The sequence below is a fragment of the Zingiber officinale genome, chromosome 2B (genome assembly GCF_018446385.1).
Source record: "Zingiber officinale cultivar Zhangliang chromosome 2B, Zo_v1.1, whole genome shotgun sequence".
Classification (NCBI taxonomy): Eukaryota; Viridiplantae; Streptophyta; class Magnoliopsida; order Zingiberales; family Zingiberaceae; genus Zingiber; species Zingiber officinale.
This window is the reverse complement of record NC_055989.1, coordinates 144,039,791-144,055,738: the sequence shown is the minus strand read 5'-3', so window position 1 is coordinate 144,055,738 and position 15,948 is coordinate 144,039,791. Positions and strand designations below refer to the sequence as shown.

The 15,948-nt window shown below is 40.2% G+C and overlaps 1 protein-coding gene across 1 annotated transcript; it reads left to right on the top strand.

Annotated features, from left to right (window-relative positions):
- Positions 1–5,977: 5,977 nt before the first annotated feature.
- Positions 5,978–9,723, top strand: LOC122047577 (ribosome biogenesis protein NSA2 homolog). Its single transcript, XM_042608951.1, has 9 exons — positions 5,978–6,054; positions 6,144–6,263; positions 6,360–6,427; positions 6,862–6,970; positions 7,081–7,149; positions 7,243–7,300; positions 8,566–8,801; positions 8,928–8,979; positions 9,493–9,723. Exons 1-9 carry the CDS (start codon positions 6,052–6,054, stop codon positions 9,558–9,560), a joined length of 783 nt encoding a protein of 260 aa, XP_042464885.1. The 5' UTR covers positions 5,978–6,051; the 3' UTR covers positions 9,561–9,723.
- The last annotated feature ends 6,225 nt before the right edge of the window (positions 9,724–15,948 follow it).

Here is a 15,948-nt window from a genome sequence, read left to right as displayed (position 1 = left end):
CGGTCACCTCCTTCGAGGTTGTACGAAGGGCTTACAACACGCTGGGGAGCTCGTCGACCCAGCTGCCTCCAACGTGGTTGAGCCGAGCTCATAAAACTTTGAGGATATCCCGATTGACTACTTTGGCTTGTCCGTTGCCCTGGGGGTAGACCGCTGATATGAAGGCATGTTGGATGCTATAGCCTTCGCACCATTCTCTAAACCTCCGACTGGCGAATTGCCGACCATTATCTAATACGAGTCGGCGTGGGATGCCGAACCGACAAATGATGATCTGCCACATAAATTTGAGAACCATATGCTCGGTTATTCTCATAAGCGGCTCGACTTCCGCCCACTTCGAGAAGTAGTCGACCGCGACGTGCAGAAATTTTCGCTGACCTGTCGCCATGGGGAATGACCCAACGATATTCATGCCCCATTAGTCGAATGAGCAAGATACTGTGGACATCTTCATTTCGTCGATCGATCCGTGAGGAAGATTGTGATACTTCTGGCAGGACAAGCAAGTGGCCACCGTCCGAGCGACGTCCTCTTGGAGGGTCAGCTAAAAATATCCGGCCAAGAGTATCTTTCCTGCTAGCGCACGACCTCCCAGACGGCCTTCGCAAGAGCTTTGGTGCACCTCCCGTAGAATATATTTGACATCTTTTGACCCGACGCATTTGAGTAAGGGCCTGGAGAAGGCTCTCTTATAAAGCTGGTCGCCAAACAAGGTGAATCATCCGACCCTCTTCTTCAGCAGACGAGCTTCTTTCGGATTGGCAGGTGTTGCTCGCGAACACAGAAACTCTGTCAGATTTGCCTTCCAGTCATTCGGGAAGGTTATTCCTTCCATTCGGTCGATATGTGCCACAAGTGAGACTTGTTCGATCAGCTTCCCTATAATGATCGGCGATAGTGAACTGACTAACTTTGCCAACTCATCCGCTAACTGGTTCCCTAATCGAGGGATCTTTTGTATAATGACCTCCTGAAAGTTGGTCTTCAGCTTTTCGAAGGCCTCCGCGTAGAGCCGGAGTCGGACGTTACTTATCTCGAACGTCTCAGATAGCTGCTGAGCGACCAACTGAGAGTCCGAGTGGATGAGGACTTTAACGGCTTCCACATGCAGGGCTACCTGTAGGCCGACTATTAATGTCTTATACTCTGTTTCATTGTTGGTAACTCTGTAGTCTAGCCGAACAGAGAGTTGCATCCGGTCTTCCTATGGTGAGATAAGCAGTATGCCGATTCCGTTGCCTTGCCAAGTGAACGAGCCATCAACACGTATCTTCCATGTTGTCTCCGGCTCAACATTCTGGACCTCTATGACGAAATCCGCCAAGGTCTGAGCCTTGATTGTCGCTCGGGGTTGATATTGAATGTCGAATTCGATCAGTTTGGTCGTCCATTTGATTAGTCTTCCCGATACTTCGCGATTGAGAATGACTCGTCCCAAGGCGCTATTTGTTAGCACAATGATTGTGCGCTAGGAAGTACGGACGAAGCATCCGAGTGGCGAGAATCAAATCATACGCTAATATAATTTTTCGAGATCGATGAGCGAGACTTTGCATCCTTCAATATATGATTCAAAAAATATACATGCTGCTGCTCTTGGCCATTCTACCTAACCATAGCTGATCCAACGACATGTTTGTTGGATGACAGATAAATCCAAAGTAGCTCACCAACAATCGGCTTGGCCAATACAGGCAGAGAGTTTAGATATTCCTTGAGCTCTTCCAATGCCCGATCTCACTCGGCGTCCCACTGAAATTTTATAGCTCGGCGAAACACTTTGAATAATGGCAGACTCCGATCAGACGACTTGGATATGAATCTGGACAATGCCTTGATCCGACCAGTCAGCCGTTGAGCTTCTTTCAAGTTTCGAAGCAACGACATGTCTTGCAAAGCTTTAACTTTGCTCAGATTGGCTTCAATGCCTCTCTCGGTGATGATGTAACTTAGGAAGCGACCATTCTTCGCGCCGAATAGACACTTGCCTGAGTTCAACTTTATTGCATAGGTCCTCAGCGTTTGGCAGGTCTCGTTGATATCTGCGCATAGGTCAGCAGCTCGGAGGGATTTAATTAATATGTCGTTGACGTATACCTCCATATTACGGTCGATCTATCGTCGGAACACCTTGTTCATTAGCCTTTGGTAAGTGGCTCCGACATTCTTGAGTCTGAACGACATGACATTGTAGTATTATGTTCCGTCGGTCGTAATGAAGCTGACCTTCTCCCGATCCTTGCGGGCGAGCGACACTTAGTGATATTCTTGGTATGCGTCGAGCATGCAAATCAGCTCGCAGCCCGCCGTCGAGTCCACCATCTGGTCTATCCTGGGCAATGGATAGAAGTGCTTCGGGCACACATTGTTCAAATCATGAAAGTCGATGCAGACCCGTCATTTATTCCCTGACTTGGAGACTAATACGACATTGGCTAGCCAGCTCGAGAATTGAACTTCCCTAATATGGCCGGCCTCCAGCAGCTTCTCTATTTCCACCCGGATGATCACACTTTGTTCCGCGCTAAAGTCTCTCTTTCTTTGCTTCACAGGCCGAGCGTCCGGTTGGACATGAAGCTCATGTTGAGTCACGCTCGGGGAGATACCGGGAAGCTGGTGTGTCAATCAGGCGAACACATCATGATTTTGTCTAAGGCAGACAACCAACTCTGCCTTCTTCACCACCTCCAGGTCAGTGACTATAAAGGTGGTTGCTTCCGCTCGGCTGGGGTGGATCTGAACCTCCTCTTTTTCTTCATATACCAATGTAGGAGGCTTTTCCGTGATTGCGTTCACCTCCAAGCGCGGATTCTTTCGAGCGCTCCTCACCTCGGACTTGATCATCTCGACGTAGCATCGTCGAGCGACCAACTGATCACCTTTGACCTCCCCCACCCGGTTGTCTACCGAGAAATTGATTTTTTGGCAGTAAGTAGATACTACCACTCGGAACTTATTGAGGGTCGGTCGGCCTAGGATGACGTTGTAGGCTGATGGTGCGTCCACCACGATGAAGTTAGTGGTCCTGGTTCTCCTCAATAGTTCTTCCCCGAGTGAGATGGCCAGTCGAGCCTGTCTGAGCGACAGTACCTCCTTGTCCATGAAGCCGTAGAGTCATGGGCAATAACTCATTTCGATCAATTTACAATTGATCGAACGTATTCTTGAAAATAATATTCACTGAACTCCCTGTATCAACAAAAGTTCAGTGAATAATATAGTTAGCGATTACCGCCTGGATGATCAGTGCGTCATCGTGAGGAATCTCCACTCCCTCAAAGTCGCTCGGGCCGAAGTTGATCTCGGACCCTTCAACCTTCTCCTTGCTGCATCTCACCGCGTGGATCTCCAGCCGTCGAGCGTACGACTTCCTGGCTCTGTTGGAGTCGTCGTCGGTTGGCCCTCCGATGATCATGCTTATTTCTCCTCGAGATGCGTTGATTCTATTTTCTTCTTCCCGAGCGTAGGGTATATTTCTTTCGGCTGGGATTCGGGAGGGATCAGTATCATCCCTCCTTTGATGCTGATGGTGTCGCTCGGGCTCCCTTCTTTCGTCCTCCTGTCGCCCAGTAGATCGATGTCTGTGTCTCTGATCGGGAGAAGGAGATCGACGGCGGTATCCTCTTGGGGTCGGTCGACTGATGATTGGTGTCAGACCGCGGCAATCCCGCATGTTGTCGGTCGTCGACTGATAGAAAGAACAGAACATCAGCGTCCACACCTTACCTTTCGCCGCCGTTTGCCGACCGAAGGCCACATGCTGCATGACATGTGTCCTGGTCTCCTGGTGTGGCCTACCCCTTTGGCTCTTGGTCCTTTGGGTGGTAGATGGCTGCTTGATGGTCGGCGCTCGGTCATCGCCGGGGGCTCGGTCGGCGCCTCTTTTCTTCTAACCGCTTGGGCTTCTTCCACATGTATGTACTCGTTGGTCTTCTTGAGTATGTGGTCGAAGCCCCTAGGCGGCTTTCTGATGAACGATTGGAAGAAATCTCTCTCGACAAGCCTCTGGGTGAAGACGTTCATCATTGTGTTGGATTAGATTGAGGGGATGTCCATGGCTACTTGATTGAAACGTTGTATGTAGGCCCGGAGCGTTTCTTTTGATCCTTGCTTCATGGAGAAGAGGCTGACGCTCGTCTTTTGATAGCATCAGCTGCTGGCGAAGTGATGTAGGAAGGCAGCTCGGAATTCCTTGAAGCTATGTATGGATTCGTTCGGCAATCTTCTGAACCAGCGCTGCGCCGATTCGGAGAGTGTAGTGAGGAAGACTCGGTACTTCACTCCATTTGGATATTGGTGCAGCGTGGCTTCATTATCAAACATATCCAGATGATCATTTAGATCGGTCGATCCGTTATATGTCCCGATCACCAGCGGGGTATAGTGTCTGGGCAGAGGGTCTTATAAGATTCCCTCTGAGAACTGTCAGTTAATCCGTTCAGACGATGCGCTGCTTCGGGGCGCCTTGCCCTTTCGTGCATCCCGAACGAGAGCATCATTCGAAGACGATCCCCATTCTTGATTCGCCTGAGCTATTTCTGAAGGGGTTTGGAACAAGGCGCGATGGAAGGGGATCAACGCGAGCGACGCTTCCCCTTGCGTGCCGGTCGACCTTCTATTCTGCCCCCATACGGAGATTTGCTCCGCTCGATCTTCTTGCGCCGCTCGTCTGCCGACTACCGATATTGCAGGCTGTGGCGCTAGGAGATTAGCTAACGCCTGTTGTTGCTGCTGCTTGATCATCTTTGCCGCTTAGGCTTGCACGAGCATGTCAATTTCTTCCTGGGTGAGCGTCATGATGGTGAGTCGTCCAGAACCTCGATACTCCTTTGCGTGTCTGCTCGACCGAAGTTCCACTCTGCCGTTGTTAAGACCTGCTACTAGGCCGAGCGGGGTGCCCGCTCGACCGAAGTTGAACTCTGTCTATGCAAAGCCCGGTTGTCTAGCTTAACGGGATAGCTGCTCGACTGAAGTTATGTCTGCCAATGTCGAATATTTATGCCTTGCCGAGCAGGGAAGCCGCTCGGGTGACTTCTGCACATTGTCTTCATTGAGCGTCGGTCGTTTGACTTCTCCATGTGTCGAAGGCGACGGTGGATCGGGGCCTTCTCCCTCGGTTGGGGCATGCCTCGCCCGATAGACCGGTGTCATCTACATGTTGTCCATCTTGACTTTGATCTCCACCATGGTAGCACGGTGGAACCCTTCATTATCACCACATCAGATATAGTTATGAGGATGGATATTCAATACCCAATGCATGTGAGGATGAAAAATATGGAATCTGACTCAAGTCTGACCCATTGTCATCTCTAATCTAACACATTAGTAAAAAAAGATAGAGTTGTAAAGATAAAGAATAATGGAGCACATTAGTAAAAAAAGATAGAGTTGCAAAGATAAAGAATAATGTTAAGGTGAATCCATAGGATTTACGAAGATGAATAAAATAAAAAAAATGAAGAATTACATGTATAGAAAGAAAATATATTTTTTTAGATGGTATAAATATGACCTAAAAGATAAATCAATGTTTTATTAAATGTTCTGAACTATGATAAATATTTATATCAACATCAAAGAAAAATATATTTTTCAGATGATATAAATATATCCTGAAAGATAAATCAATGTTTTAATTAAATGATCTGAACTACCACAAATATTTATATCAATATTATATAGGTAAAAGAAATCTTAATTAATAATAATAAAATAAAATAAAATTTATTTAAATATAAATAATAATATAATAAAAAATATAATTTAATAACATAGAAGAATTTATACAGTTATACGATTAAATAACTAAAAAAAATGTCATTTGTCTCTTCATATCTTGCATCAGTTCAATTTTAATCGGACATTACTTGTCCTACGAATATCCGAGTTGATATTCGATTATCACGTTAATCGGATGTTAGTTAACACAAGTCGCCTTTCAGAATTAGCTTGTTCCGCGGAACATCATACCCCTACTATATAAAATGCCTTCCTCTGGTTCGATGACCGAACCAAACCCTAAATCTTGGTTCCGCTGCCGTCGACATGGTGAGTGGCTCTACTCGTCTTGTTGGATTCTCTTGCATTTCGAGTTGTTTTTGATTGGAGTGGTTGATTTACTGGACTTCTCTGATTAGCCGCAAGGGGACTACATCGAGCTTCACCGGAAGCGCCATGGCTACCGGCTGGATCATTTCGAGCGGAAGCGGAAGAAGGAAGCTCGGGTGGTCCATGAGCGGTCTGCGTTTGCCAAAAGGGTGTGATTTTTTTTTTTTTACTGCTAGTAGTTACTTCTAACTCAAGGATTTTCCATGCGTGTGGAACTGTCTTAGAGGTTTGCGATTTATTTACAGGTTCTGGGAATTAAGGGGAAGATGTTTGCTAAGAAGCGCTATGCCGAGAAGGCTTTGATGAAGAAGACGTAAGCTTCCTATGCATCTCTCTAGTTTCTGAGTTCTTACTGATGTATCCATGTTGTTGTTATTGTCTTTGCAATTTATAATCAGTTCATAATCATGTGGTGCGCTGGGTAATCTAAGTGTCTGGCTTGTTTTTTAAAAATTTATGAGGGTTTTGTGTGGTTAAGATTGCAATTTGAATTTGTTTGTAGTTTATAGACATCTATCAATGTGCCAATTTACAGTTTTGATGTAATTAAAATAGATGAAGTAGTAAGCAAACAGTTCTGTTGGACTGTGGTTGGTGTTTCTGTCATTGGCGTCATCATCTCGATAGATTAGAGAATAAAATGGTTTCAAACATAATGATGGATTTTTTGTTGTTTTTTAAAGAAAATAATTCTTGGTTAGTTGGCTGAATGGAAAACTAAGCAAACTGCTTCGGGTTGATTTGCAGGATTGCTATGCATGAGGAGTCATCAAGTAGACGCAAAGTGGATGATAAAGTTCATGATGGAGCTATTCCTGCCTATCTTTTGGATCGTGATACTACAACAAGAGCAAAGGTTACTGATCTTTCTTGTGCACACACTCTATTGATGTTATTGCAATGCCCATATATATATATATATATAAAATTTATGTTTGCCTCCTGTTGATGATTATTTGCTTTTAGGTCCTTAGCAACACTATTAAACAAAAGAGGAAGGAAAAGGCTGGCAAATGGGATGTTCCTTTACCAAAGGTATCTTTTTATTGTCTCATGTTCTGTCAATAACAATCTCTATCAGGCATCAAACGATCAGAAACTAAGTAAATGTATTGTTCTTCTTTATAGGTCAGGCCTGTTGCTGAGGTAGAAATGTTTCGAGTTATTCGATCTGGGAAGCGGAAATGTGAGCATCTGAATGTAGTTCCTGTAGTATACTAGCTTTGATTATGTTTTTTGGTCATTCCAGATTTGTCAACCTAGATAACTTTCAAATAAAATAATAATATGTATTATATACATATCAACTTACAAAAAATTTCATAGTTGTTCGTGCAACTATGCATGCATCGTATAGTAGGACTAGGAGAATTGATTGTGTTGTTCAATTGCCATTTTTTTGGTTGGTTGTCTCCTACATTCTTTTATACTTTCTGATTTATCCTAAGAAACTGAGGCCTTTTTTTTCATAAATATGTATTAGACATAATTGGAAAATGTGTTTTTTTTTTTACTTTTGTGGAGGATTACAAAGATTTTGGAGGATAAAAGAGTAATATATCTTAAGAGAGATACTATGGAAGCAGAAGAACAACATAGATTAATAGAACCAATGCAAAAGAATCCAAACTTAAGCATGGTTGAAGTTGACTCTAGGTTCTAGTGATGTTACTTATGCATGTTGGTCAGTAAATGCTTCCGAAAGAATTGGTTCACTTGATGCCAATATGAAAGTCCAGATATGGTAGTCGGTTTCACTTCATTTGTTGGATTGTGCTTGGCACTTTTCATATTACCACTTATATTTCAATACTTTGGTATCTTGTTTTAGAGTTTTGACTGGTGTTCTACTTTAATATGTTTGGTACCCTTCTGTTACATTACTTCAGCGTGAATGTCTTTTTAGATGTATATGTAAGCATTTTTTTCCAGAAAAAGATATTTTACATTTATTATATTCATACAAATATATCATAGGTGAACATAAGAACTTAATATTTGTAGTTATCACAGTGAGTGAAAAAAAATACAACTAAGATTCAAGTTTATAATATTTTTAAGTCTAAAATAATCTTATAAGTATTCAATTTTCACACATAGTTGATACTTCAGAACTCTTTCTCAATATGTTTGGAATTAAATACAAACTACTGAACATCTTCACTTCAAATTCATCCCAACTTTATCAAGTTGGGTTAGACAAATAAACTAGCTGTCTTTTGGTGAGTGATTTAGATAATAGATATTAAAACAATATTCACTGTGATGCAGTGGAGACAGCAAACACATATTGTCCCTACTTAACACTGTTTTAAAGAGCGCTTTGTGACATTGGGATTTGAAAACATTTGATATTTTGGAGTATGCATATATCATATCCCAGTAATCCAGATCAACCTATGATTTGCTTATTTTGTAAGCTTCTAATAGTTGAAATGGTTTCTTCAACAGCCAAACAGTGGAAGAGAATGGTCACAAAAGTGACCTTCGTTGGACCAGGGTTTACAAGAAAGCCTCCGAAGTATGAGCGCTTCATTCGACCAACAGGCCTGCGATTTACTAAAGCTCATGTAACTCACCCAGAGCTGAAATGCACTTTTAATCTCGAAATCATAGGGATAAAGAAGAATCCAAATGGGCCAATGTACACTTCGCTTGGTGTTGTAACCAAAGGAACGATCATTGAGGTAACCATTTCTCCAGTTTTAACCCTTTGACTTCCATTCTCTTTGTTCAAGTTGATTCAAAGGAGCACTTTAATCGCCATTAGAAAATCAATTTCATGTTGAAAAACCTTATTTTTGGATTGGCAGGTTAATGTGAGTGAACTTGGTCTGGTTACTCCAGCTGGAAAAGTAGTGTGGGGTAAAAACTCTAACCTCATTGACTTATAGTTTGCATTTTGATTTGTTTTAGGGTTATTTAATAATCTATTGTGGTAAAGTTTGTACGGGAATCAAATCCATCATAATCATTTAATTTTTCAGATATTTTAAATCTTGCACCTGTTTGATTACTATATGTTTGCACAGTGATGATGATTTGACATAATGTTGATTTAGCAAATTATTTGCAAATTAGCAAACCTGAATCTGTGAACCTCTAAACCCCTCAACCCATAATTTGAAATGAGTTTGGATTATATTGGGTTTTAAATGGTGTTTAGGGTTTCACAAGCCTAAGCTAGTGAATTCATCAGTGACTTAGTCCTTGGCATTATTTTATGACATCCGCGTCATCATCAAGTTAACAGCCGCTGTGAATAGATATAAATTTAACAGATCGTGTCTTTTGACATAAATGTCATGATAGATTTACCAATTGATCTTTCTTGATGCTCACCTGGTTAATTATTTTTGCCCCTGGAAATTTCTGTAGGGAAATATGCACAAGTGACCAACAATCCAGAAAATGATGGTTGTATAAATGCAGTTCTGCTTGTGTGATATGTACCTGGCGTGTCCGTGGGACTTGATGATTGAGCTCGATACCGAACCAGATCAATCTGATACCAATATGGTTTGTTTTGATATAGAGGATTGAGAAAGGAACTAACTTTTTGGAATTGTTAAGAAGCATTGCTTAATTTCAATTATTTTTACTTGGTCATATCTATAATTTATGATGATCTTGTTCATTTTTTTTTATTGATTTAACCATCAAATTTAGGGTTTGTTTTAAAAGAAAATGAGTGCAGAAAAGAGAGATTCATATTCTCTTGTATTTGTGTTACAGTCCAAGGAAGTTTTGATAGTATACCATGTGTAATAACTTAGGGCCATTAGATGATGCTTATGGGAACAAAAATCCTCTCTATGTTAAGGGAAAAGTCGATTAGTTTCTTTAGAATCTGTCTTGACAAAATGCATTGGTAGCTTGAATGCTGGAAGATGAATTTACTTCCAGTGTGAAGAATTTATCTAACATGAATTTGCTGACCACCAAACTTCTTCATGCGGCAGAGAATCCCTAAACCCTAACATCATTTATAACTCATTCAACTATTTGAAATGAACTCTCGTCAGTTCATGGGTTCCAAACTACTTTTTGGCTACCATTTTATCGAATGCTAGAAACATCTTTCATTGTGGTGTAGGAGTTTGTGACCTTGGAGGCTTCAACCTCTTGTGATTTGGAAGGTGCATATATTCGATAACAGATAATATTATAGAATGTATTGTTAATAGGATGGGGTCTTTGATTAACAAAGAAAACGTACCAAAAAAAATAGAGCATCCTATTTATTTTTAACCAGTATCCTTTCTATGCATACGTAAATAAAGTCTTAACGCAATTGTACTTTCTCATAACTCAGCAATTTATAAAAGATGTAGGTTGGATATGGTATTTATTAAAAGGTATATAGTAGTTTTGTTTATATCAGAGGGTATAAATAAAAAAATAAAAAAATTTCTTTTACCTCTCCTGTCAATCTTCTCTTTTCAATCATCATTTTCCAAACATCTAACTTATATTTTTAATTGAAACTCATTTTATGATGTACATTTTCTCATCCTCTTTCCTCTTTCATCCCTCTGTCTAATCTTATAAATATGAAATGATCATGAACTTCTCACCCTCTTTCCTCTTTCATCCTTTTGCATGATCTTATAAATATGAATGATCAGGTTCTTCCGCTTGCCATATCTTCTCATGCTCTTTAGCGGGATTGCAAAAGATTATTTAGGATTTAGCGATATTATCGTGAGAATTTCAAAAGAAGAGTTCAAAGGATAATAACGATTAAGAATGTCAGTGTTGAAGGATAAACTTCTAGCAAGAGTGAAATTAATAGAAGAATATATTAAAAAATTTAGCGATATATGTATAAATTTACTACTGTAAAATAGGGTTGTCGTGTAAAAAAAACTTACAATTTGGTAGCAAAGGGTGATGATAAAAATTGTGTTTATGGTTTCATTGGATGTGTGGGGAATCAATATTCAACAACACCTGCAATATGATGTACTCCAATACTTAATCGATTTGCAAGGTGCTCCAATGTGATACTAGATTTTAGCTAGACCTTGCTCATGTATGTTAGATTGATATGATAGGTATCAACATGTTGGACCTGATATGCGATCATATCAGGCTCACTTTCTTCCTTGATCAAAATTTTAGTTTGATACCATATCTACTTTCTCCTCGCTAAACCCTTCATAGTGATTGAGAGTTTACATAAATCTAATTATCCTAGATCCATCAATGTATTTTAACCAAAACTCACTTATGGACCTAAACTTATTTGCTTACACTCATTTAACGTGTTGTTAGTTTTGTTGGTGCAATATCCTCTAGGTCAAGGTTGATCAGGTTGACTATGCTTGAGTTGGCTCAAGCTTGAGTTTTGATGTTTGAGTTTCGATGTTTGACAATATATGGAGATTGTTGGTGATTGGGGAGATTATTAGTACAATTCCCCTCTGATCAAGGTTTAACCAGTTTGATGTGAAGAAAAGTCAAGTATGTCAAGGTTGATCGGATACTTGACTGTGAAAGTCCTGGTGAGTGAAGCCAAACAGGCAGCTGGAAGTCCCGATGAGTGAAGCCGGGTAGTGGGAAATCCTGGTGAGTGAAGCCAGGTTAAAGACCTGGTGAGTAAAACTAGATAGATGGAAAGTCCTGGTGAGTGAAACTAGGCAAATGGAAAATCCTAGTGAGTGAAGCCAGGTGAAAGTCCTGATGAGTGAAACTAGGCAGATGGAAAGTCCTAGTGAGTGAAGCCAGACAGATGGAAAGTCCTAGTGAGTGAAGATAGGTAGATGGAAAGTTTTGATGAGTGAAGCTAGACACGTGGAAATCGAGATGGGTCAAGGGTGAATGGACATCTAGTGGAAGGAAGTCCAAGTGGGTCATGGAGGACCGAACACTTGGCAAGAAATGGTATGTCCAAGTGGGTCAACGTTGACCGGACACTTGGCACGAGGAGAAAAGTCCAAATGGGTAAAAGGATTGACCGGACACTTGGTGAAGAAATTCCAACATGTCAAGGTTGATCGGATGCTAGGCACGAAGAATCCCAACAGGTCAAGGTTAATCGGATGTTGGGTTTGAGAGCCCTAGACTTGACTCGGGGGAGCTAGGGTTGGTCAATTTGATCAAGTGATCAAATTGGACCAAGTTCAATCGATCAGCTGATCGATTGGGCATAGTGCTGCGACAAACAACAGCCCAATCAATCAGCCGATCAATTGGGAGCCTTTGTCGCGAGCACAGAGAGCAGCCCAATCGATCGGGCGATCGATTGGAGTTGGGATTATCGCGAGGAAGCAAGCGCACAGAAGCACGCTGAATCAATCTAGCGATCGATTCAAGCCTCCCCAATCGATCAGTCGATCGATTAAGATATGATCGTTGCGTAGGTTGTAGGTTTTGGACGGTTGGGATCACTGGGATCTGAGTGGCAATCGATTGGGAGCAAGCCCAATCGATTGGGAGCCCTAGAAGCGCCAAGTATAAAGTCGTTGAACGCTTTCTTATTCGCAATAGTTCTCCCAATCTTCACACGATTTCTCCGACTTCTCTCCGCCGATTCTTGGAAGCTCTTTGAGACAAGTATTGTTGCACTTCCAAGATTCATGAGGTATCTACAAGCAGCAAGAGAGCAAGAATAGTCATCCTAAATGCTACAAATCTGCTTGGAATTTATAGCAACCTTAAAGAAACGAGAATCACAAACAGAAATGTTACAATTTACTAAGTCCGTCCTAGAAACTCAGCATCATCACCAAGAGCAAAATCACAGTAAAAAAACAAATCCAAACTAAAACATCCGGTAGGCATAATGCAAGGAAGACAAATCAGGTTCCAAAACTTCTCAAATCTGTCCCATGACACCAAACCGCTAGAACGAAGCAAAGCTACATCGAAAACCCATCATAAACCTCCAATCAAGGAGTTTAAACCAAACTCAGAACCTCAATAAAGAAAATAGGGAGACCCTTCAGAATCTCTATGCATTCAACTCCCCATCAACCTACTTACATCTACACCTACAGAATGGATTGCACTTGCCTTTTCCTCTTCTTGTGCCGCTGAAAGGAGCCTTATCGCATGGGATGACACGTCGGTAGTAGAGAGTAGTCACGGAAGTCGGCTCCTTGTGGCGTCGTCCACTGAGGTCGCCGGGGCTTAGGGCACGAGGGGGGTGGGTTACGTCAGCGGAGAGGAGAGGAGGAAAAAAATTGGGATGAGAGGGTGAGCGGCGAAAGGCTTTAGGGTAATTAAACTCTCAACCTAATTGGGTGTTCCAACAGGATTTTATTGTCTTACTAGACCTATCCCCTTAAAATATGTCTTACGAATTCGTTTAAAATCCCAAAAAAATTCTAAAAAACTTTATAAGTTCATTTCTTAATTAACGTCTATTATTTTGTTTTAACTTGGCTTGTGGGACCTTACAGATATCATATCAGGCCCACTTTAGGACAAATTTAGGATTGTATCAGGTCCACGTTGGGCTTGATATGAGATCATATCAGGTCCTTGTTTGCTATAATTCTCCACTATCAGGGCCATTAGTTGACTAAAATATTAACCTTTTCAAATTATTTTATTTCACTATACAACTACTTCGTGATTAAAATTGACAATTATAAGTTGTACCTGAGAATTTAAAGGTTTGAGAAGTTGAATCCCAATTTTGAAATATATTGCCCAATATATCATGGATATGCGCTGCATATCTTGTATATCCAATAAAATACTAAAGGGTGACTATTTAATCATCTCTATGTGTTAATAATGTAAAATAACGGATACATAATATCTTCCTTTCTTTGTCTATGCTTGAAAAAAAATTTGCAGTGACCTAAGAAAGAGATTATTATCAAAAACCCTAAAATTCTTCGCGGTAGAGTTGCAATCAATGTGGATTTATAGGTGGAAATGTTTGATACCGCCTGAGGGACACACAAAGACACTTAGTTAGGATTTGAGTGAGATGACGATTTCACCACTAAAATAAAGTTGCTATTAGAGAGTTACGAAGAGCGGTGAGACATGCACTAACTGAGCAAGGGAAGAAAAAAAATGATCACTCCATCACCATCATTATTATTTTTAAATCAAAATTATTTAAAATATGGCTCAGATATCTGAAAAATCATGATTGAAAAGAGGAGATTGGCGAAAAAGTTAAAATAAAAATTTTACATCATTTTACTACATTCTTTAATAAATACATAATTACAATAAGTGTTTTGGTAATTTTTATATTCCATGTACATCTTCATAACTTAATTAGATTTGTATACGGTTTTACCATTGAATATTTTATATTTTTAAAAAATTATTTTTGATATTTATTCTTTAGAAATTTTTTCAAAAATTATTTTTGATATTTATTCTTTAGAAATTAAAAGCGCATTAACTAAATTGATACGAAGCAGGGGTGTTTTAGACATTTCACGGTTGCTAACTTTGATGGCGAGGGCGTGCACCTGCTAACTATTATTTATTTATTTTAAATCGGCTTTTTGTCTTTTTCGTGAGCGAGTCGACGTGTAGAGTAAGATGGTGTGGTGTTATCACCATTCGCCGGGCGCATTAAAATAATCTGTCCCTTTTTCTGATTCCTCACCCTCTTCGCCTACGCGCGTCATGATTGGGTGCCGCACTCGGAGGCAGTGGGCCCCGCAGCCTAGTGGTGGCTATACGTAGAAGAAAGTTGTCGTGCCGGTTTAGCACCGGTTCAGCCGACTCGACACGCTTTTTCACCCATCACCGATGCGCTATAAAGCTGAACCTCTTTTTTTTTTTTTTTTTAACTTTATTTATTTTTTAAAAAATAATAAAAAAGATTTAGAGGATATTTTATTTTGCTCGAAATTTAATATTTTTTTTATAATTTATCTTAAAAAATGTAAATATTACAGATTGACCTTACTATTTTCAAATCTAAAGAAACTTTCCTTGACGTGCAAAATAGATGAAATGCTCTAGAGGATGTACTCGTCCGTTATACATCGTAGTAAAAAAAAACTAATTCTCTTTCTAAAAGTTCTATAAGAACTTTTGCACTACTCTCAGGCATAATCGATATAATCGATGATAGATTATCATATGATTAGAAGAGATTAAATTCTCGGGAAATATTTTTTTTAAAAAAATAAAATATCTTTTTACGTCCACCAAAATATATTGTTCGACCATTAGACATGTTTTATGATGGGAAAGAATTCCAAAAGACGCTCCCTAAAATAGACATGTAACTAGGTTAAGTCAAATCAAAATTTATATTGATCAAGCTTACTTAGGGCAAATCATACATCTTCGGACGTCATGACTTGCGGTAAGATGATTCATTTTCTCTTTTATTATTCAGTCTTTGTCTTGAGCTATTCTCATGGCAATTGAATGTAGCATCGGAGCAAGAGGATTTTCACTTCCATCCTATGTGTGAAGTGGCCTAAGTCATCCATTTATATTAATTATGTCAAATTATGGATCCCTTCTTGATGTAGTGACTAAGAAGATTATTTCTTAGCCGAAACGTACTTTATCTTATGTAGAATGCTTGAAGCTACTACAGTCAGTGCTGTAAGGAGTTGAATGCTATTAGTTATCTATTCTTCCCATTCCAAATGAGATGATTGATAAGCTCTATAGAAATTCTCCCCACTAAGCATCCACTGATCTCTTAGGTGACTATTTGTTTATCTATGACGAAGGAGACTATAACATTCGGGACTTCCATGCATGGAACATCCAAACTAAGAAGGATTCACTTTGGGAACATTATGGAACAGTCAAACTAAGAGGGATTCACTTTGGGTTTGTTGGGTGCATCACCATTATCTCAATGGTGCAGATTTTTGATAGTGGTAATGC